At 37.1% G+C, this 22,839-nt stretch overlaps 1 protein-coding gene across 1 annotated transcript; it reads right to left on the bottom strand.

Moving 5' to 3' along the window:
• Positions 1-551: 551 nt before the first annotated feature.
• LOC117322123 lies at positions 552-22,716 on the bottom strand. Its single transcript, XM_033876888.1, has 10 exons — positions 22,570-22,716; positions 15,989-16,126; positions 10,499-10,603; positions 10,176-10,246; positions 8,746-8,818; positions 7,936-8,034; positions 6,977-7,213; positions 6,168-6,288; positions 2,353-2,419; positions 552-1,901 (listed from the first exon to the last, which is right to left on the bottom strand). The coding sequence occupies exons 1-10, from the start codon at positions 22,714-22,716 to the stop codon at positions 764-766; spliced, it is 2,196 nt and encodes a 731-aa protein (XP_033732779.1). The 3' UTR covers positions 552-763.
• Between the last annotated feature and the right edge of the window lie 123 nt (positions 22,717-22,839).

The raw sequence follows: 22,839 nt of genomic DNA, 5'->3' as shown, positions 1-22,839 counted from the left end.
ACTTTGACAAACAACGAGCTGGAATCTTGTGTGGAAGTCAAAGGGAAAGCAAACCATCCGAATTCAAAACTAGAGATTTGTAACGTCCTGTGGTGTCATAGAATAAGACAGTCAACAACACTGTCATCTACCGATTAAACATACAATCTAAACAAGACAAAATAAAACGGTCTGGTCTCTATAATAAGGGAAACTGTTGAAGTTTTAGCTTGCATTTTGGTATACATAGATCTAGAATGAAGCTGAGTGTTAATCTTACTTATCCTTAAAAGGCTGTGTTTTTTTTTATGTTCAGTTTTTTTTAATTTTTGAAGGAAAAACAATGTTCTTTTGTTTCAGAAATTGTGAAATGGACTATAATTTTCTCTCTAGTTTATTTTTTGTTTGTTTTGAGTTATTCATTTTTCACGATTTTATTTAATAGCAAAAACAGTCCTTTTGAAATTAACAACCTAAACAGTATTCATGGTACTGATGTTTTACATATAGAAGTTGTAACAGAGTACTACACAAACATACATGGTGCAGACTTGATCATCTGCTCAGTTTTCTATGTTCAAATTAAACCGGATCAAACACACACTTCTAAGCCAGAAAGTGTATAGAAAGTTAATGGGATCTTCGTTTACGCAATTTGATGAATTTTTGCACTTAATCTCAAAATGAAAACATTTAAATTAATACCTGAGTAATCAATTATATCACAGAGAATAAAAATTAAATAAAAAAGGCTTTATCTATTTCCCTGAATGACAGCTGATTGTCATCGTTTCTTTTTCCCTATCTTTAATCCTTTCCCGAACCAGCCCGGTACTGAAAGGCTGCGGCACATTTTAGGTTTCTTTGAAGATGAGGTTGTATCGGTTATGTCTGTCGTATCCTCGTTGTCTACAGTGGTTTCCTGATAGGTATTGTGGCGCTTGTGACGGGCCTTTGCCGAACAAGTGGAATCACCTTCATTCTGTGATATTTGTAGTAACCTATTATCTCCCACTTCTGACGACTGTTCAGGAAAGCCAGACATCACCTCGCCAGGGTGTGATTGGGAAGCACTTGCATTGTTGGAGGGTTGTTTTTCGTCAAAGTTTGTCTCCCTTCTCACAGGAGAATTGATGGAACTTGTCGATGAACTGCCTTTCTTTGTTGTTCCTTCACTTTTTGGGGATAATTTTTGCATCTGATCCTTGTTGAGGTAGCAGTGGTCTTTGAGCACATTGTCAATCTTGTTACTGGGCTGAAAGACTTGGGGGATCAATGGAACTGGCCATAAGTTGGGATGGAGTGGGGATAATTGCATGAATCTGGGATTGCCCAGCATCTGTACGTAAGACATATAGTGTATTGGTATACCCTGAGGTGGTAGGTTCAGTCTTGGCACTGGAGAACAAATACATAATGATCCTACTGTTTGAATGGCAGCACATTTTGGACATGGATCAGCCAGTTCACGCTGTTGAAGACTACTTTCACTGACAAATTCTCCAGCTTGGTCTAACTTCCATGTCCTGATAGATGGACCCGACATGGACAAATCTAACGGAAAAGACACTGACTCTTGTGACTGACTTGATACGGTGCATGGAAGACTATTGGAGGTAAGTGTCTTCATTGGCATATGTAGTCTTGACTTAATATCACTGAATTGTTCTTCAGCTGCACACTCTTTCTTCTCAATTCTGTTCAAAGGGGAGATAACTCCTGACATTACTTTCGCATCCTCTGTAGCGACTGATAACTGACTGTTATCTGTATTCACCTTTTTCGTGATACACTGTTTCTTCCTAGTTACAGTTCTTCGTCTTCTGGCATAATTTGTAGGGACTTCAAGAATCTTTTTGTTCACATTCTTCAGTTCATGATGTTTCAAAGGAGTGGCATGTCTAAATATTGGATCTGTATTCCTAAAACACAATGAGGGTTAGAATTTAATAAACAGGTGTTATTCAGAACAACTTAAGCATAATTCTTAGACAAGAAATTCCCTGAGGGATCTTGGTGCTCACTATTGAATGATCTGTATCAGTCAAATGAAAGACTGAATGCAATAGCCCAACTTCAGACCAAGGGAACATACATATGAAATATGAGAAAGATCCCTTTAGTACTTTCTGAGAAGTAGCAACAAGAATCGTTAACGGAGGGACAGACGGATGCAGGGTGATTTGAATAGCCCACAATCTGAAGATGGTGGACTGAAAAAAAAAATAATGAAATAAAAAAAAAGCTCTATATTTTTCTGTCTTCATTATATAAATTGATTTGGGATCTCTTGGTGGAATATGATCATCCATAAACAAAATCATCGACCATTTATCAGCTGATTTAAAAACCTGAATTATCAATGTTAATTACCTGGAATAGGTAGGTATAGTGTATCCAAACCTATCCATCACTCGCTTCATCACATCATCACAACAACCTGAAAACATATGTCATTTTACCAATGAAATATCAAAAATTATTCATTCTGTAAAAGAGATGTTTTTCATTAGTGAAAAATATCACTTTTTCTGATTTGACCAATCAAAACACTACTTACAAATGACGATTGGGATAATTAAATACCAAATATTTTTCACTTGTGTGGTCAAAATTTTGATATTTTGACCTTGTGCTGCGCACTCATAAAAATATCAAAATATTAGCCACACAAGTGAAATATATTTGGTATTACTGAAGACTGATATCCTCTATGTATTTAACATACGCTTTTCCCAAAAACAACCAAAATCAAAGTACTGCAAGTACTGTAAAGGAAAATTATTGTTTAATAAAAAAACAGTAACCTTTTTAGTTTAAAGTTGATCATTTGACTAATATAGATTTAGGGATTAATTGCAAAAAATGTGAAATGTTCAGAGCCGTTTTGATACGATTGTATACATTGTTTCTGTAAGATTCAAGATGAAAATGATCTATCTTGGATGGATACAAATCAAATTTGTCATTTTTTGGGAACCTCCAATTGATAGAATGGATCATCCTGTAGGTAATGATGTGTAAATATTGATACATCGCAAAACAGATAGCAAAAGTAAAATCACTAATTCTCAAAAATCACCTTAATATGTATTTTTTAAACTTTTTCTGAAAATGAGAAGAACATACATATGATTTACCATGGAATTCACTCCAATTTGGCTAGAAGCAAAAAAAAGATTTTATATCAATTTGTCATAGTCTATAGGTCTTAATCTAAGATGCAGCAAAAGAATAAAATCAATGCAATCTGTTGGGTGTGTTGAGATGTCGACACTACAATACAACTATATTCCAGGTTTGGTTGGAATAAGAACATTGATACTTTTTGAGAAACTGAGATAAACACAAAATTTAAAAGCCCAGATGCCAAGCATCCCTAAATTCCAGAGCTGCTGGACCATGGACCCTGTAAATGAATGCTGTGTTTAGATGTCCACTAAGTGATCTAACTGGATGATATTCTGTAAATGAATGCTGTGTTGAGATGTCCACTAAGTGATCTAACTGGATGATATTCTGTAAATAAAGGCTGTGTTGAGATGTCCACTAAGTGATCTAACTGGATGATATTCTGTAAATGAATGCTGTGTTGAGATGTCCACTATATGATCTGACTGGATGATATTCTGTAAATGAAGGCTGTGTTGAGATGTCCACTATATGATCTGACTGGATGATATTCTGTAAATGAAGGCTGTGTTTAGATGTCCACTATGTGATCTAACTGGATGATATTCTGTAAATGAATGCTGTGTTGAGATGTCCACTATGTGATGTAACTGGATGATATTGTGTAAATAAAGGCTGTGTTAAGATGTCCACTATGTGATGTAACTGGATGATATTCTGTATATAACGGCAGTGTTGAGATGTCCACTATGTGATCTGACTGGATGATAGTCTGTTTATAAAGTTTATGCATTTATTTAACTTCTGACTGGTCTTCTGAATGCCCTGGTCAATGACAATTCATTTATGGCAGTTTTAAGTAAATTGGTTGGTGCAATAATTTTGACCTGTCTATAAAGGCAACCTGTCTATAGTGACCGTTTTTCTGTCTCCCCTTGGGCGGTCGCTATAGACAGGTTTGACTGTATGCTGAAATGCTGACCTATCCTAAATGTAGGCCAATATTTATTAGTTTTTATAGTCTCACTCCTGACTGTTGTTAGGGGTGGTTATTGTTCTCATGCTTACACAAATGGTAGATTTGTTGCTCAGAAATTACAGGTCCAATTTTAACCAAGATAAGGACATAGTTAGATCACATAGTGGACATCTCAACACAACCTTCATTTACAGAATATCATCCAGTCAGATCACATAGTGGACATCTCAACACAGCATTCATTTACAGAATATCATCCAGTCAGATCACATAGTGGACATCTCAACACAGCCTTCATTTACAGAATATCATCCAGTCAGATCACATAGTGGACATCTCAACACAACCTTCATTTACAGAATATCATCCAGTCAGATCACATAGTGGACATCTCAACACAGCATTCATTTACAGAATATCATCCAGTCAGATCACATAGTGGACATCTCAACACAGCCTTCATTTACAGAATATCATCCAGTCAGATCACATAGTGGACATCTCAACACAGCATTCATTTACAGAATATCATCCAGTCAGATCACATAGTGGACATCTAAACACAGCCTTCATTTACAGAATATCATCCAGTCAGATCACTTATAATTAGTGGACATCTAAACACAGCCTTCATTTACACAATACCATCCAGTCAGATCACATAGAGGACATCTAAACACAGCATTCATTTACAGGGTCCATGGTCCACTATGTGATCTGACTGGATGATATTCTGTAAATGAAGGTTGTGTTGAGATGTCCACTATGTGATCTAACTATGTCCTTATCTTGGTTAAAATTGGACCTGTAATTTCTGAGCAACAAATCTACCATTTGTGTAAGCATGAGAACAATAACCACCCCTAACAACAGTCAGGAGTGAGACTATAAAAACTAATAAATATTGGCCTACATTTAGGATAGGTCAGCATTTCAGCATACAGTCAAACCTGTCTATAGCGACCGCCCAAGGGGAGGCAGAAAAACGGTCACTATAGACAGGTTGCCTTTATAGACAGGTCAAAATTATTGCACCAACCAATTTACTTAAAACTGCCATAAATAAATTGTCATTGACCAGGGCATTCAGAAGACCAGTCAGAAGTTAAATAAATGCATAAACTTTATAAATCTGAAGGGTTTAATATTTAATGATTTGTGGACCCAAACACAAAATATAACTCAAAATGGTCTTATGGATAATTTTTTTTATATATTTTGTTCCGAAATAATGCTATGTGTATCTATCAAATTATCTCCCTTTCTTTCATAAATAAAGAAAAAGAATACACAATAATTAATTAATTAATTATATTTGTGTTACTACTGATTAGTTTGTGTTATAGTCTTACTTCTTAAAACCAAAATATTTTTTTTTCTGACCCAAATTGAAATCCGGATATTTTTGTCAGTTTACGACTTTTTATTAGTATTGACTAATTAAAGATGGCGGCAGTACAAACGCTAGTACCGACAGCTACGATTAAGAAAGGCATTATTGGCTTTCATGTGAGTAAATCTTGTTGACAGATATGACCAGTGTTTGTTATTGAAGTGATGTATCCTAGTTGTAATCACAAAATTAACTGACCGTGTCAAATGAAGCCACCTGTGCACAGTTGTAATGTAATACCGACATGCATGGTGACCCGACTCCTCTCTTACCGAGCCCCAGGCCAGGGGCAGCTACAGTAATTATAGGCTAACACGTGGTAGGGGTCTTTTGTTTATATACTCAGGCCAGGGTTGTGGTGGTCCTTTGTTTGTATAATCAAGCCAGGGTCGATGTGTCTGAATTTTCCGGGGATTTTATGAGGGATGACTGCCGAGAGCAGAAGATGGCTGACAGAAATCGGTCGCTATAGAAAACAAATTAGCGACCGCCGTTCCGAAATCACCGGTCGTTAGCCACATTAGACAGGTAGTCGCTATACAGAGGGTCGTTATATAGTAAAATCTCACGGGGAATCTTAAAACCGGTCGTTATAGACAGGCAGTCGTTATATACAGGGGGTCGTTAGAGCAGGTTTGACTGTATATACAAATATAAAAAGATTGTTAATGAGGAAAAAGATACCATTAATTTTCAGAGTAGCAGAATCATCTTTAGGAGTCCACTGAAGATTGACAATGTAGAGTTTGGGGCGCCGGTTTGGTCTTCTGTCCATACACCATAAACAGGCATACATTTTCAAAATCTGAAAGAATCAGAAATTCCATATGTAAAAAATACAGAGTAATTGTCCAACACCATTTCTACAATATTTGTTTTCAATAATCTGATAAGGCTATTTGAGAATCATGACACAAAAGATTCCACATATTTGTACTGTTTACTTGACCTTTTATTGTCCTTATATACTGTTGATAAATACATATATCTTAGGTGGGTCAAAACCACATATCTTTACAGCAAATTAGAAATCATTTTTAAATATGTGTCCATCATGTTTCTCGCGATTTCCTACATATAAGATTCCTGTGAATTACTCTCCCAGTATATTTTGGCTCCTAAGTTTTTAAATTATACTCAATATACTGCTTTTTTTCTCTCCATATATTAATTGATTTGTCTTCAAATATATAAAAGCGTGAATCATATTACTAAATTATAAAAAAAAACTTCACAGAAGGAGATAGATTATCTAGTGTGTTGTTTGTGCATTTGAAGAATTTCCAGTTATGTCCTGAACTCATTAAGATTTATCATAGAAATAAGCAACATTTTGATTCTTCCAAGAGCTCCTAATTGTGTTTGTTCTTGTGAAATTTGCCAATGATCGCTTTGGTGGCTGTTCCAGAGCACCTAAAAATCACCCAATAAAACATGCTGTCCCACTTTTACGCCTAATCTTTCTATCCTAAAGTTGGTTTGTGTTGACATACCTTTAGACTAGTTCCCAGACACAGGATCAGATCACAATTCTCAGCTGCCTTGCCTGCTTCCTTCCATCTGTAAGGTGACTTCACTCCACCTTTCTCTCCAAAATGTACAATGGTGTCTCTAAGAGGTTTCTTACAACTGTGACAATTACGGTCAGTACCATGTCGGCGCACACCAGTTTTCTCAGTTACATCAAACAAGCGTATATACTCTCGTGGTGGCTTACAGTTGTTGCAAAGCTTCAAAAGACAAAAATAAATAAATATTATTTTTTTTATTTATGAAAAACAATATCAGCACTTTTTTAAACACTGACCGTCCTTCCACAAGTCATCACAATAGGATATTGTATGGCCAGAGGCCTGCCTCTCTATAAATATCATTGCTGGTATACAAGATTAATTAGTCTGTGTGATATTCAGACAAAATGAAGTCAATAATTTAAAAGAGAAATTATACCTTTCCAGAATAAACAAATATAGTCCTTCTACTAGAACATGTAATATTTATATAGGTGACATTTGAACAACACAGTTACTAGAACATGTAATATTTATATAGGTGACATTTGAACAACACAGTAACTAGAACATGTAATATTTATATAGGTGACATTTGAACAACACAGTAACTAGAACATGTAATATTTATATAGGTGACTTTTGAACAACACAGTAACTAGAACATGTAATATTTATATAGGTGACATTTGAACAACACAGTAACTAGAACATGTAATATTTATATAGGTGACTTTTGAACAACACAGTAACTAGAACATGTAATATTTATATAGGTGACATTTGAACAACACAGTAACTAGAACATGTAATATTTATATAGGTGACATTTGAACAACACAGTAACTAGAACATGTAATATTTATATAGGTGACATTTGAACAACACAGTAACTGTTACGACAGTAGACACAGTTGTCACTGACAGATCCAGATATTCACCTCAATGTACATGTTACCATGGACCTCCGACAACTTCCTCCGAGGAAAACTGCTTCTGAGATGAAGACCATCACAGTTCTGAGACACGACATGGCTTACCTGAAATGCAGATGATTTCAAGTCAGAGTTGTTTAAGAAGCAAAACTGGAGTGTAGATATTCTAAAGCTGATGTTTTTGTTTAGAAAAAATCAGTCAGTGTCTGAATTATCAAAATACAGTACTGCCATCTTCTTACTTAACCTTACAAATTGTATTTCTGTAATCACAGGAGTACCGGGAGTTCCCATTATGAGCTTATGTGTTTTATATAGATCTTACATATATACCATTATAATTGATTATACATGTATCAGGAATATATATTCTTTAGGGGAGCTGTAAGTAATGTTGATGTAAACTGCTGGTCATCATGAGATGGTATCAGTGTTTTACAATATCTACTGATCATCATGAGATGGTATCAGTGTTTTACAATATCTACTGATCATCATGAGATGGTATCAGTGTTTTACAATATCTACTGATCACCATGAGATGGTATCAGTGTTTTACAATATCTACTAACAGGCTAACTGGCTTCCTCACTTCAATGCACCCATCAAATTTTCCCACACATGAAACTCTATTATCTGGTTCTCTCATACTTTATAGAGTAATAACATACCTTTTTTATATTTATTTAATTTTGTGTATTTAGTTTTCAGAGTGCACACTAAGCCTGTTAGATATAAATATTGTATAGAATAAAGTGAGAAAAAAAACAAGAAATCATCATCCATTGACTTTAAGAAAAGTGTGTCTGTACTCACATGGCCTTCCTTCTCTAGTTCGGTTATACACATATGTGTCACAGTCGGCTCTGCATCACTTAGATCCTGGGCTCTGTAACAACACCAGAACCATTAGGTAACAACACCAGAACCATTAGGAGAGGTGTGATATGTCTACATACCTGGTACACACAACAAAGATTCTCTTCACAGTACCCGGTACACATAACATAACAAAGATTCTCTTCACAGTACCTGGTACACATAACAAAGGTTCTCTTCACAGTACCCGGTACACATAACAAAGATTCTCTTCACAGTACCTGGTACACATAACATAACAAAGGTTCTCTTCACAGTACCTGGTACACATAACATAACAAAGGTTCTCTTCACAGTACCTGGTACACACAACAAAGATTCTCTTCACAGTACCTGGTACACATAACATAACAAAGATTCTCTTCACAGTACCCGGTACACACAACAAAGATTCTCTTCACAGTACCCGGTACACATAACATAACAAAGATTCTCTTCACAGTACCTGGTACACATAACATAACAAAGATTCTCTTCACAGTACCTGGTACACACAACATAACAAAGGTTCTCTTCACAGTACCTGGTACACACAACATAACAAAGGTTCTCTTCACAGTACCTGGTACACATAACATAACAAAGATTCTCTTCACAGTACAATGTATACGATCAGAAAATGTCAGAAGGAATGACTTACAAAACTGAACGTGTCTATGTCTGTCACTATATCCTACATACAGAATGACTTACAAACTGAACGTGTCTGTCTGTCACTATATCCTACATACAGAATGACATACAAACTGAACGTGTCTATGTATGTCACTATATCCTACATACAGAATGACTTACAAACTGAACGTGTCTGTCTGTCACTATATCCTACATACAGACTGACTTACAAACTGAACGTGTCTATGTATGTCACTATATCCTACATACAGAATGACTTACAAACTGAACGTGTCTGTCTGTCACTATATCCTACATACAGACTGACTTACAAACTGAACGTGTCTATGTATGTCACTATATCCTACATACAGAATGACATACAAACTGAACGTGTCTATGTATGTCACTATATCCTACATACAGACTGACTTACAAACTGAACGTGTCTATGTCTGTCACTATATCCTACATACAGACTGACTTACAAACTGAACGTGTCTATGTATGTCACTATATCCTACATACAGAATGACTTACAAACTGAACGTGTCTATGTATGTCACTATATCCTACATACAGAATGACTTACAAACTGAACGTGTCTATGTATGTCACTATATCCTACATACAGACTGACTTACAAACTGAACGTGTCTGTCTGTCACTATATCCTACATACAGAATGACTTACAAACTGAACGTGTCTATGTCTGTCACTATATCCTACATACAGGGCGAAGGTGACTTACATAGGTTGCTGTCCCTTCAGAAGCAGCGTCCACACACCATTTGGTCCTCTGTAGTCAGGTATCGATGCAGCCTATGGAAAAGTGTCAATGTTTTAGGTCACCAACGTTTCATCAATGTTCCTTAACTTAAAATTCTACACGGGAAAGCATCATTGGATATAAGAGGAAATCTAATTTTTTTTGTAATAGATTACTTGAAACTCTTTATCATAAAATAAAACATTTATTGACCGCTAACATACATGTCTTTATATCAGTTTTACCCTAAACAGTTTATCTGATACGGATTGTAACCTAAATCAATACCAGTATATTATACTTACAGTACTTATGCCTGCCCCAGTATATATGACAATATTCCTGGATTCTTTGATTGCATCAGCTAGCTGTTCACATTTCTTTTGTAATACTTCTTCTGGGTCTTTTATCTGAAATAACAAGAGTACCTTCATCATTACAAAGCTCGTCTCACATTGTATATCTATATACCTCACACTAGAACTAGGGGGTGAGTTCACCAACTGGAATCTATATTGCAATACATTTACATTGTATACTGATATTTTAAGCTTTTAACAAAACAATTATTGCAATATAGTAAAAGGTAAAATAGACATAGATTAAAGTAGATCTTGTATTGAAGAAAACATTGTTATTATTATTACCTTGAAACATATTTGACTCCACAGCAACCCTCAAACCAAATATTAGAACCATAGTACACTTACTGATGCCTTCCAACACTTACACCAAAAACTTAATATAAGTTTTGACTGAAATGTCTTAGTCCGAAATGTTAAAAAAACAGACTTTTCCCCCAAAAATTATTCATTCCGATTATGGGAAGAAATAGTGAACCCTCACAGCAACCCTCAAACCAACTATTAGAACCCTATAGCCAGCACAATTATAAAGGAGTTTACCGATGCCTTTACAACATTAAGATACCAAATCAGATACCCTTTAATACCAGTGGCCCGGTGACAAGTGACACAGAGAGAATATTTAATTCACAAACTATTGACCAGTGACCATTCATTTGGCCAAACTCTCAGTCATGATAAATGGTCAACTATTGACCAGTGACCATTCATTTGGCCAAACTCTCAGTCATGATCAATGGTCAGCAACTTGGCTTTTCAGACCAGATATGTGGGCTGCACTCAACTAAATGTTATGATTCAGTGCTAGCTGTCAAACCTCCCAACTCTTAAGACATAAAATTGGAGACAGCATTATATACAATGTTGTAGACACAGCGTTGGAGACAACATTAGATACAATGTTGTAGACACAGCGTTGGAGACAACATTAGACACAATGTTGTAGACACAGCGTTGGAGACAACATTAGACACAATGTTGTAGACACAGCGTTGGAGACAACATTACATACAATGTTGTAGACACAGCGTTGGAGACAACATTAGATACAATGTTGTAGACACAGCGTTGGAGACAACATTAGACACAATGTTGTAGACACACGTTGGAGACAACATTACATACAATGTTGTAGACACAGCGTTGGAGACAACATTACATACAATGTTGTAGACACAGCGTTGGAGACAACATTAGATACAATGTTGTAGACACAGCGTTGGAGACAACATTAGACACAATGTTGTAGACACAGCGTTGGAGACAACATTACATACAATGTTGTAGACACAGCGTTGGAGACAACATTAGATACAATGTTGTAGACACAGCGTTGGAGACAACATTAGACACAATGTTGTAGACACAGCGTTGGAGACAACATTACATACAATGTTGTAGACACAGCGTTGGAGACAACATTACATACAATGTTGTAGACACAGCGTTGGAGACAACATTAGATACAATGTTGTAGACACAGCGTTGGAGACAACATTAGATACAATGTTGTAGACACAGCGTTGGAGACAACATTAGATACAATGTTGTAGACACAGCGTTGTAGACAACATTAGATACAATGTTGTAGACACAGCGTTGGAGACAACATTAGATACAATGTTGTAGACACAGCGTTGTAGACAACATTAGATACAATGTTGTAGACACAGTGTTGGAGACAACATTAGATACAATGTTGTAGACACAGCGTTGGAGACAACATTAGATACAATGTTGTAGACACAGCGTTGGAGACAACATTAGATACAATGTTGTAGACACAGTGTTGGAGACATTAGATACAATGTTGTGGACTCAGCGTTGGAGACAACATTAGATACAATGTTGTAGACTCAGCGTTGGAGACAACATTAGATACAATGTTGTAGACACAGCGTTGGAGACAACATTAGATACAATGTTGTAGACACAGCGTTGGAGACAACATTAGATACAATGTTGTAGACACAGCGTTGAAGACAACATTAGATACAATGTTGTAGACACAGCGTTGAAGACAACATTAGATACAATGTTGTAGACACAGCGTTGGAGACAACAGATACAATGTTGTAGACACAGTGTTGGAGACATTAGATACAATGTTGTAGACACAGCGTTGGAGACAACATTAAATACAATGTTGTAGACACAGCGTTGGAGACAACATTAGATACAATGTTGTAGACACAGCGTTGGAGACATTAGATACAATGTTGTAGACACAGCGTTGGAGACAACATTAGATACAATGTTGTAGACACAGCGTTGGAGACATTAGATACAATGTTGTAGACACAGCGTTGGAGACAACATTAGATACAATGTTGTAGACACAGCGTTGGAGACAACATTAGATACAATGTTGTAGACACAGTGTTGGAGACATTAGATACAATGTTGTAGACACAGTGTTGGAGACATTAGATACAATGTTGTAGACACAGCGTTGGAGACAACAGATACAATGTTGTAGACACAGTGTTGGAGACAACATTAGATACAATGTTGTAGACACAGCGTTGGAGACAACATTAGATACAATGTTGTAGACACAGCGTTGGAGACAACATTAGATACAATGTTGTAGACACAGCGTTGGAGACATCATTAGATACAATGTTGTAGACACAGCGTTGGAGACAACATTAGATACAATGTTGTAGACACAGTGTTGGAGACATTAGATACAATGTTGTGGACTCAGCGTTGGAGACAACATTAGATACAATGTTGTAGACTCAGCGTTGGAGACAACATTAGATACAATGTTGTAGACACAGCGTTGGAGACAACATTAGATACAATGTTGTAGACACAGCGTTGGAGACAACATTAGATACAATGTTGTAGACACAGCGTTGAAGACAACATTAGATACAATGTTGTAGACACAGCGTTGAAGACAACATTAGATACAATGTTGTAGACACAGCGTTGGAGACAACAGATACAATGTTGTAGACACAGTGTTGGAGACATTAGATACAATGTTGTAGACACAGCGTTGGAGACAACATTAAATACAATGTTGTAGACACAGCGTTGGAGACAACATTAGATACAATGTTGTAGACACAGCGTTGGAGACATTAGATACAATGTTGTAGACACAGTGTTGGAGACATTAGATACAATGTTGTAGACACAGCGTTGGAGACAACATTAGATACAATGTTGTAGACACAGCGTTGGAGACAACATTAGATACAATGTTGTAGACACAGCGTTGGAGACAACATTAGATACAATGTTGTAGACACAGTGTTGGAGACATTAGATACAATGTTGTAGACACAGCGTTGGAGACAACAGATACAATGTTGTAGACACAGTGTTGGAGACATTAGATACAATGTTGTAGACACAGCGTTGGAGACAACATTAGATACAATGTTGTAGACACAGCGTTGGAGACAACATTAGATACAATGTTGTAGACACAGCGTTGGAGACATCATTAGATACAATGTTGTAGACACAACACTGTATGTGCCCTGATCCTTCTGGTTTTGTTATAAATCTCCCGTTTGTTTATGTAGTGGACTATTATTGTGTTGTCACAGCGAATGAACCATTCTGATTTGTCAAATATGGAATAAACTGTCTGACACACTTTATCCCAAGTTCCAGTACATGGATTTGCCCTTTCTGCATGGTTTCTGTCTAACTCCCCTGACAACTGGTCTAAATGGACCCTAAAACTGATGCATCTGTGGTCAGTGTTTTTGTTGCTGACCATCGTGATGAAGAGTAAAGTGTTGGCTCGATTTAACCATCAACTCCAATGTTATGAACCTATAGGTGTTGTTCATTTCAAGGTCACGAGATATAGGCTGCCAAAAATTGAGCAGACGTAACTGAATTGGTCGCATGTGTTAAGTCACATTTGGTATGAGAACATCAGCCCGAGCAGCTATAGACAACAGCGTGCTGACACTGGGCCTAACAGAAAATGATGAATCAACAATTTTATTTTCTTGACTCTGCCCAAAGTTTGTGTAACAATCCCTGTCCCAAATGAAACAAGGCCCTATATGTATGCTATTGTACCAACTGGGTTTTAAATCTGACTTTTTCACATTGATTATGGATTCTAGCTTCACCAGTAATCTGAGTGGTCTCTCTGTGTCCAACAACAACTGTTGTTTATTGTTGTTTACTATGAGGCAATGGTCCAGATAGATTGCTAACCTTACAAACTTGATCCTCAAATATACAGCCACAACTGTTACAATTTGATAAACACTCGTAGGACTTGTGTTGGACTGACACAAAGGGCTCCACAACTGTTACAATTTGATAAACACTCGTAGGACTTGTGTTGGACTGACACAAAGGGCTCCACAACTGTTACAATTTGATAAACACTCGTGGGACTTGTGTTGGACTGACACAAAGGGCTCCACAACTGTTACAATTTGATAAACACTTGTGGGACTTGTGTTGGACTGACACAAAGGGCTGCACAACTGTTACAATTTGATAAACACTCGTGGGACTTGTGTTGGACTGACACAAAGGGCTCCACAACTGTTACAATTTGATAAACACTCGTGGGACTTGTGTTGGACGGACACAAAGGGCTGCACATTGTTACAGTTTGATAAACACTCGTAGGACTTGTGTTGGACGGACACAAAGGGCTCCACAACTGTTACAATTTGATAAACACTCGTGGGACTTGTGTTGGACTGACACAAAGGGCTGCACAACTGTTACAGTTTGATAAACACTCGTGGGACTTGTGTTGGACTGACACAAAGGGCTCCACAACTGTTACAGTTTGATAAACACTCGTAGGACTTGTGTTGGACTGACACAAAGGGCTCCACAACTGTTACAATTTGATAAACACTCGTGGGACTTGTGTTGGACTGACACAAAGGGCTGCACAACTGTTACAATTTGATAAACACTCGTGGGACTTGTGTTGGACTGACACAAAGGGCTGCACAACTGTTACAGTTTGATAAACACTCGTGGGACTTGTGTTGGACTGACACAAAGGGCTCCACAACTGTTACAGTTTGATAAACACTCGTAGGACTTGTGTTGGACTGACACAAAGGGCTCCACAACTGTTACAATTTGATAAACACTCGTAGGACTTGTGTTGGACTGACACAAAGGGCTCCACAACTGTTACAGTTTGATAAACACTCGTAGGACTTGTGTTGGACTGACACAAAGGGCTGCACAACTGTTACAGTTTGATAAACACTCGTAGGACTTGTGTTGGACTGACACAAAGGGCTGCACATTGTTAAAGTCAGCCTCTCAATTAAAGAGTTTGAACTGTGACAAGCAAGATAAACATATTAAAGTAACTAGATGGTAAGCAAAAACGAAATACAATATATAGCCTTCCCCTTGATCATCCTTGTCAAGATGTGCTCGGTGTCATTTGCCATCAGAAATGCCCACCTCTAATGTTCTTGTCTTCATTGCATCTCTGCGTAAGGCCTGTTTAGTTAATCTTTTTGTTATTTCAGGTGAGTTAGCCAGGACCTGTAAATCGTCTACTGTTTTTTCTGATTCCAGTTTCTTTAGAATTTTTGAAATCTGAAATAAATGAAAAGAAATAAATCAAATAACATGTACACTATGGTATTCAGTAATCAAACCTTATGAAACAATACCTATTTAAATTTTCCTGTAACATAGAACTGTTATGTTATACTTGCTCTGCACCCCAAACTTACTAAAGTGAGCTTTATGACAGATTTCTGGTAGAAGATTACATTAACTCTACACAAACATATCAATTGTTGTAATAACACTTAAGTCCATATATATGTATCTGCTCTGAAAGTATAAGATAAATTGATATTATAACACAGGAATGATGACTGCGAAATCAAATTTGTGAATAATGCTGGCAGAGACAGCTGGCCATTTTCAAATGGTACCTCAAATTTGAAGCACAAATCTGAAAAAATATAAAACTAGAAAATGTCTGGAAAGCATATACATGTATATGCCCCACTGCCACTTGACAGCCCGAAAGTTTGGTGAGGAACGTTTAGTGAGCAGTTCCTGAGATTAGCTAGCTAGTTACATTGCATTAGGACGAAATGGGACGGACATGGGTTACACTATATGCCACCCCCACCTTCCATTTCCTGGCATGGGCCTAAACAAAGTGACCTCAATATTACATCTGGAACCATCATTTAGTTGGGAAATTGGTTGAGGATGGTAATTGATGATCGGTTTAAATCAGTAGCATAAACGGTTAATCTTTCTGTACGAGTATATGAACACATTAGTCTTGTAAGCAAACCAACCTTCTGTTTTGTTGTAGTATATATTGCTCATGCTTGTATTCTGTTGTAGTATATATTGCTCATCTGATTCTTTATTACTCTTTGTAACATAATGGTAAGCATGATAGTGATTATGTGTATGGATCACCAACCAGTCCCTACATGCACCATGGAAACAGGGGGTACTAATTAACAAGAGGCCCAATGGGCCTGTATCGCTCACCTGGCTCTACAGCAAATTTGCAGTTGATTGAGGTCATTTCTACAGATACTATGCTGATTCAGATAACAACTTTATTCAAATATCAGAGTAAGCTAGGTTTATTCATGTCAATATATTTTCTAGTCCTTCATTCAAGCATTCTATTGGCCTAAGATCGGATCTTGGTGACTCTAAGCTCTGTGCATGCTACAAACAGGCCAAATATCAAGTCCCTGGGCCTCTTGGTTATTGAGAAGAAGTGATTTGAAGATTATAGCCTATTTGACCCCTGTGACCTTGAATGAAGGTCAAGGTCATCTATTTGAACAAACTTGGTAGTCCTTCATCCCAGCATGCTACAGGCCCAATATCAAGTCCCTGGGCCTCTTGGTTATTCAGAAGAATCGTTTGAAGATTATAACCTATTTGACCCATGTGACCTTGAATGAAGGCCAAGGTCATTTATTTGAACAAACTTTGTAGTCCTTCATCCCAGCATGTTACAGGCCTAGTATCAAGTCCCTGGGCCTCTTGGTTATTGAGAAGAAGTTGTTTGAAGATTATAGCCTATTTGACCAATGTGACCTTGAATGAAGGTCAAGGTCATTTATTTGAACAAACTTGGCAGCCCTTGATCCCAGCATGCTACATGCCCAATATCAAGTCCCTGGGCCTCTTGGTTATTGAGAAGAAGTCGTTTGAAGATTATAGCCTATTTCACCTCTGTGACCTTGAATGAAGGTCAAGGTCATTTATTTGAACAAACTTGGTAGCCCTTCACCCCAGCATGCTACAGGCCTAATATCAAGTCCCTGAGCCTCTTGGTTATTGCGAAGAAGTTGTTTGAAGATTATAGCCTATTTCACCCATGTGACCTTGAATGAAGGTCAAGGTCATTTATTTGAACAAACTTGGTAGCCCTTCACCCCAGCATGCTACAGGCCTAATATCAAGTCCCTGGGCCTCTTGGTTATTGCAAAGAAGTTGTTTGAAGATTATAGCCTATTTCACCCATGTGACCTTGAATGAAGGTCAAGGTCATTTCTTTGAACAAACTTGGTAGCCCTTGATCCCAGCATGCTACAGGCCCAATATCAAGTCCCTGGGCCTCTTGGTTATTGCGAAGAAGTTGTTTGAAGATTATAGCCTCTTTCACCTCTGTGACCTTGAATGAAGGTCAAGGTCATTTATTTGAACAAACTTGGTAGCCCTTCACCCCAGCATGCTACAGGCCTAATATCAAGTCCCTGGGCCTCTTGGTTATTGGGAAGAAGTTGTTTGAAGATTATAGCCTATTTCACCTCTGTGACCTTGAATGAAGGTCAAGGTCATTTATTTGAACAAACTTGGTAGCCCTTCACCCCAGCATGCTACAGGCTTAATATCAAGTCCCTGGGCCTCTTGGTTATTGGGAAGAAGTTGTTTGAAGATTATAGCCTATTTCACCTCTGTGACCTTGAATGAAGGTCAAGGTCATTTATTTGAACAAACTTTGTAGCCCTTCATCCCAGCATGCTACAGGACTAATATCAAGTCCCTAGGCCTCTTGGTTATTGAGAAGAAGTTGTTTGAAGATTACAGCCTTTTTGCCCCATGTGACCTTGAATGAAGGTCAAGGTCATTTCTTTGAACAAACTTGGTAGCCCTTCACCCAAGCATGCTACAGGCCCAATATCAAGTCCCTGGGCCTCTTGGTTATTGAGAAGAAGTTGTTTGAAGATTACAGCCTATTTGCCCAATGTGACCTTGAATGAAGGCCAAGGTCATTTCTTTGAACAAACTTGGTAGCCCTTGATCCCAGCATGCTACAGGCCTAATATCAAGTCCCTGGGCCTCTTGGCTATTGAGAAGAAGTCATTTGAAGATTATAGCCTATTTCACCCATGTGACCTTGAATGAAGGTCAAGGTCATTTCTTTGAACAATCTTGGTAGCCCTTGATCCCAGCATGCTACAGGCCTAATATCAAGTCCCTGGGCCTCTTGGTTATTGAGAAGAAGTCGTTTGAAGATTATAGCCTATTTCACCTCTGTAACCTTGAATGAAGGTCAAGGTCATTTCTTTGAACAAACTTGGTAGCCCTTCACCCCAGCATGCTACAGGCCCAATATGAAGTTCCTGAGCCTCTTGGTTATTGAGAAGAAGTTGTTTAAATGAAAAAGTTGACGCCGGACGGACGGCCGGACGGCCGGACGGACGGACGGCGGGACGCCGCACCATGGCATAAGCTCACTTGCCCTTCGGGCAGGTGAGCTAACTAGTACTACAATGCTCTAAAACATTATTTTTATGATTTTTGGACTTATCATCAAATAATTCACCAAGTAAAAAATATTGAGAATTGTTTTTTTTATTAATCCTTAAGCAGTAATAATCAGCTGACTAGAGAGAGACCATGGTAATGATAATAAACAGCTGACTAGAGAGAGACCATGGTAATGGTAGACATGGGTTTAATAAAATTGTGCAATTAAAGATTTCAAACAAATGTTATTCATAGTAATTACTACATTGTAAAATGTAAATTCAACAAGAATTCACCTTCAAGTTAAAAAATATAAAATATGAACTAATCAATGTCTAGTAACACTGTTTTCATGCAACATCATTTGTACAAAGATCAAGAATCATTTGTGACATCCTAAGACATCATGAAACATGTTTTTGTAATTGCTCATCGGTTAGCATAAGATCTAGTCAAATTCAAGAATCTACGAATTAAATATGTATCTAACAAATATAAGGTTTAAAAAATAGTCATCTTCGCTAGCCAAGGCTTCTGATTACGTTACACTCCACGAACCCTTGGCAGATAGAGGCGTCAGTTCTGGCCCTCTAGCGGTGATTCGAAATTACCACCCTTCACGCATGAAATTTTTGACCAATCAAAACAAGCGTTACCGATTTACTTCATCGGTGATGTTTACAAACACACATCGAGGTTTGGTGTCATTTCGATGAGATATGTGATCAATGACTTATATGAATTGATCAAACACTGCGAATGTTCCCCCAAAGATTGTGATTTTTGTATTTAGGTAAAATGCCATGACATAGTCGGCAATGTAGCTCTGTACTGGGTGCCGCATATTTTGTTTACTGCGAAACCAAGCCAGAATGTAAAACGCGATTATTAGATTCCAGGGCGCGACGGTTTGAACACGACTATATCCGTCAAGGGTTCGTGGAGTGTAACGTAATCAGAAGTCTTGGCTAGCGAAGATGAAAAATAGTATACTGATAAGTAATTTTATGTGTTAAAAGTGTATTCATTTGTTTAAAACGTCTAATGCTTGGAAATTGTCTTGTTTATGTCGGGTTGTTTACACTGATGACAAAATGTTGGCTTCGGATTCTGGGGCATTGTTGCAGAGAGAAACACAATTAAACTATTTAAAACAATTTAAAATCTATAATTGAATAAAGTTTGTAGTCAGAATTAAATTAGAATACATAAACCCATGGCCACTATTGCATTTGTGTCAAATGGAAACTCGAGTTGCGTCCCCTCAAGAGTCTGTTCTACTTTCAATATTCGGCACAATAACTTACCTGATGATCGATTAGAGAGGATACCATTGATCATCAACATTGACATAAACAATCCCTAATTGATCCTTGCCAATCATCGTCACAACACTAACATAGGACACAGTAACTTATGTTTCTTTATGTTTAGGACACAGTAACTCATGTTTCTTTATGTTTAGGACACAGTAACTCATGTTTCTTTATGTTTAGGACACAGTAACTCATGTTTCTTTATGTTTAGGACACATTAACTCATGTTTCTCTATGTTTAGGACACATTAACTCATGTTTCTCTATGTTTAGGACACAGTAACTCATGTTTCTTTATGTTTAGGACACAGTAACTCATGTTTCTTTATGTTTAGGACACATTAACTCATGTTTCTTTATGTTTAGGACACATTAACTCATGTTTCTCTATGTTTAGGACACATTAACTCATGTTTCTCTATGTTTAGGACACATTAACTCATGTTTCTTTATGTTTAGGACACAGTAACTCATGTTTCTTTATGTTTAGGACACAGTAACTCATGTTTCTTTATGTTTAGGACACAGTAACTCATGTTTCTTTATGTTTAGGACACATTAACTCATGTTTCTTTATGTTTAGGACACATTAACTCATGTTTCTTTATGTTTAGGACACATTAACTCATGTTTCTCTATGTTTAGGACACATTAACTCATGTTTCTTCATGTTTAGGACACATTAACTTATGTTTCTTTATGTTTAGGACACAGTAACTCATGTTTCTTTATGTTTAGGACACATTATAACTCATGTTTCTTTATGTTTAGGACACAGTAACTCATGTTTCTTTATGTTTAGGATACAGTAACTCGATACAGTAACTCATGCTTGTGTTGTCTATGTTTAGGATACAGTAACTAATGTTTGTGTTCTCTATGTTTAGGATACAGTAACTCATGTTTGTGTTCTCTATGTTTAGGATACAGTAACTCATGTTTGTGTTGTCTATGTTTAGGATACAGTAACTCATGTTTGTGTTGTCTATGTTTAGGATAAAGTAACTCATATTTGTGTTGTCTATGTTTAGGATACAGTAACTCATGTTTGTGTTCTCTATGTTTAGGATACAGTAACTCAAGTTTGTGTTGTCTATGTTTAGGATACAGTAACTCATGTTTGTGTTCTCTGTGATTAGGATACAGTAAAACAACCAGCGTTAGTGCCCATGTTTGTGTTTTCTATGCAATGTTGGAATCATATGATTCTGAAATATATATATATTATAAGTGGCATCTGCGGGTACAATAAATTTACCTACCATGTATTGTGTATCATTTGTTGAGCAGTTTATTGCATTTATTTAAACTTGACGGAACTTCTAGTGAACTAACTCAATTCAAACCTGGGTTGACCTTTGACATATCATTTAGACTACAGTCCTATTACATGACCCCCCCCCCCCCAAAAAAAAAGTGAATATCGGTAAAAAATCAAACAAAAACTGTTTATGATAAGAAAAACAGGTCCGCTTATCAGTTTCATATACCAAAATCCGATATTTTGATGTTGTTTTTGTTTTTGAATTGGGTGCACTCAATCGTAAAATACTAATATAAGTTGCCTGGAATCTATCTCCACTTTCTGGGGAGTTCCTAACCTGTACAAGAAACATCAAACCGTTCCTTTTACACAATGATTGACCACATCAGAAGGTATTGATATTCGACATAATACCTTCCCTAGATGATATATCTATAGGCCTATCTCATGTTATTTTCATTTCGTTTGGTTTTTCAGTAAATATGTCCGTGAACCAGCACGATGACAGAAAACTTGTTTCTCTCGGCTACACGGACTAAAGAAAATATCACTTGTATGATAAAAACTAATAAGCGTTTGAACATTTATATGTACTGGATGTATGACTATGATCGATTTTGTAGAAAACAGATACTCCATTGTGACACTCTGTCGATGTCGATCTGATCAGACATGCTAGTTCCAGAGGTGTTTTGATCTAGAAAGCTATCCACCTGTTTCACTCTGGCTTTATTCTCTTTCTTGAGTATTGATTGTGAAAGCCAGGAACATTTTCGTGCATTTCTAGCTGATGGTTCCTCCTCGTCGTCACTCTTCTCATCCAAAGACTCTGTCGAATCTTGTTCCTCTTCATCCGCCATCTTTACTGACAACATAAATCGCTTATAACATACCAAATAAAAATACCACTTAATTAAGCTTATTGCACAGTATATATTAAATAAATGAACAATATCAGATTATGTACATTATAAAAGTAGAAA

The sequence above is a fragment of the Pecten maximus genome, chromosome 1 (genome assembly GCF_902652985.1).
Source record: "Pecten maximus chromosome 1, xPecMax1.1, whole genome shotgun sequence".
NCBI lineage: Eukaryota > Metazoa > Mollusca > Bivalvia > Pectinida > Pectinidae > Pecten > Pecten maximus.
The sequence above is the reverse complement of the archived record's forward strand: the minus strand, read 5'-3'. Positions and strand labels throughout refer to the sequence as shown.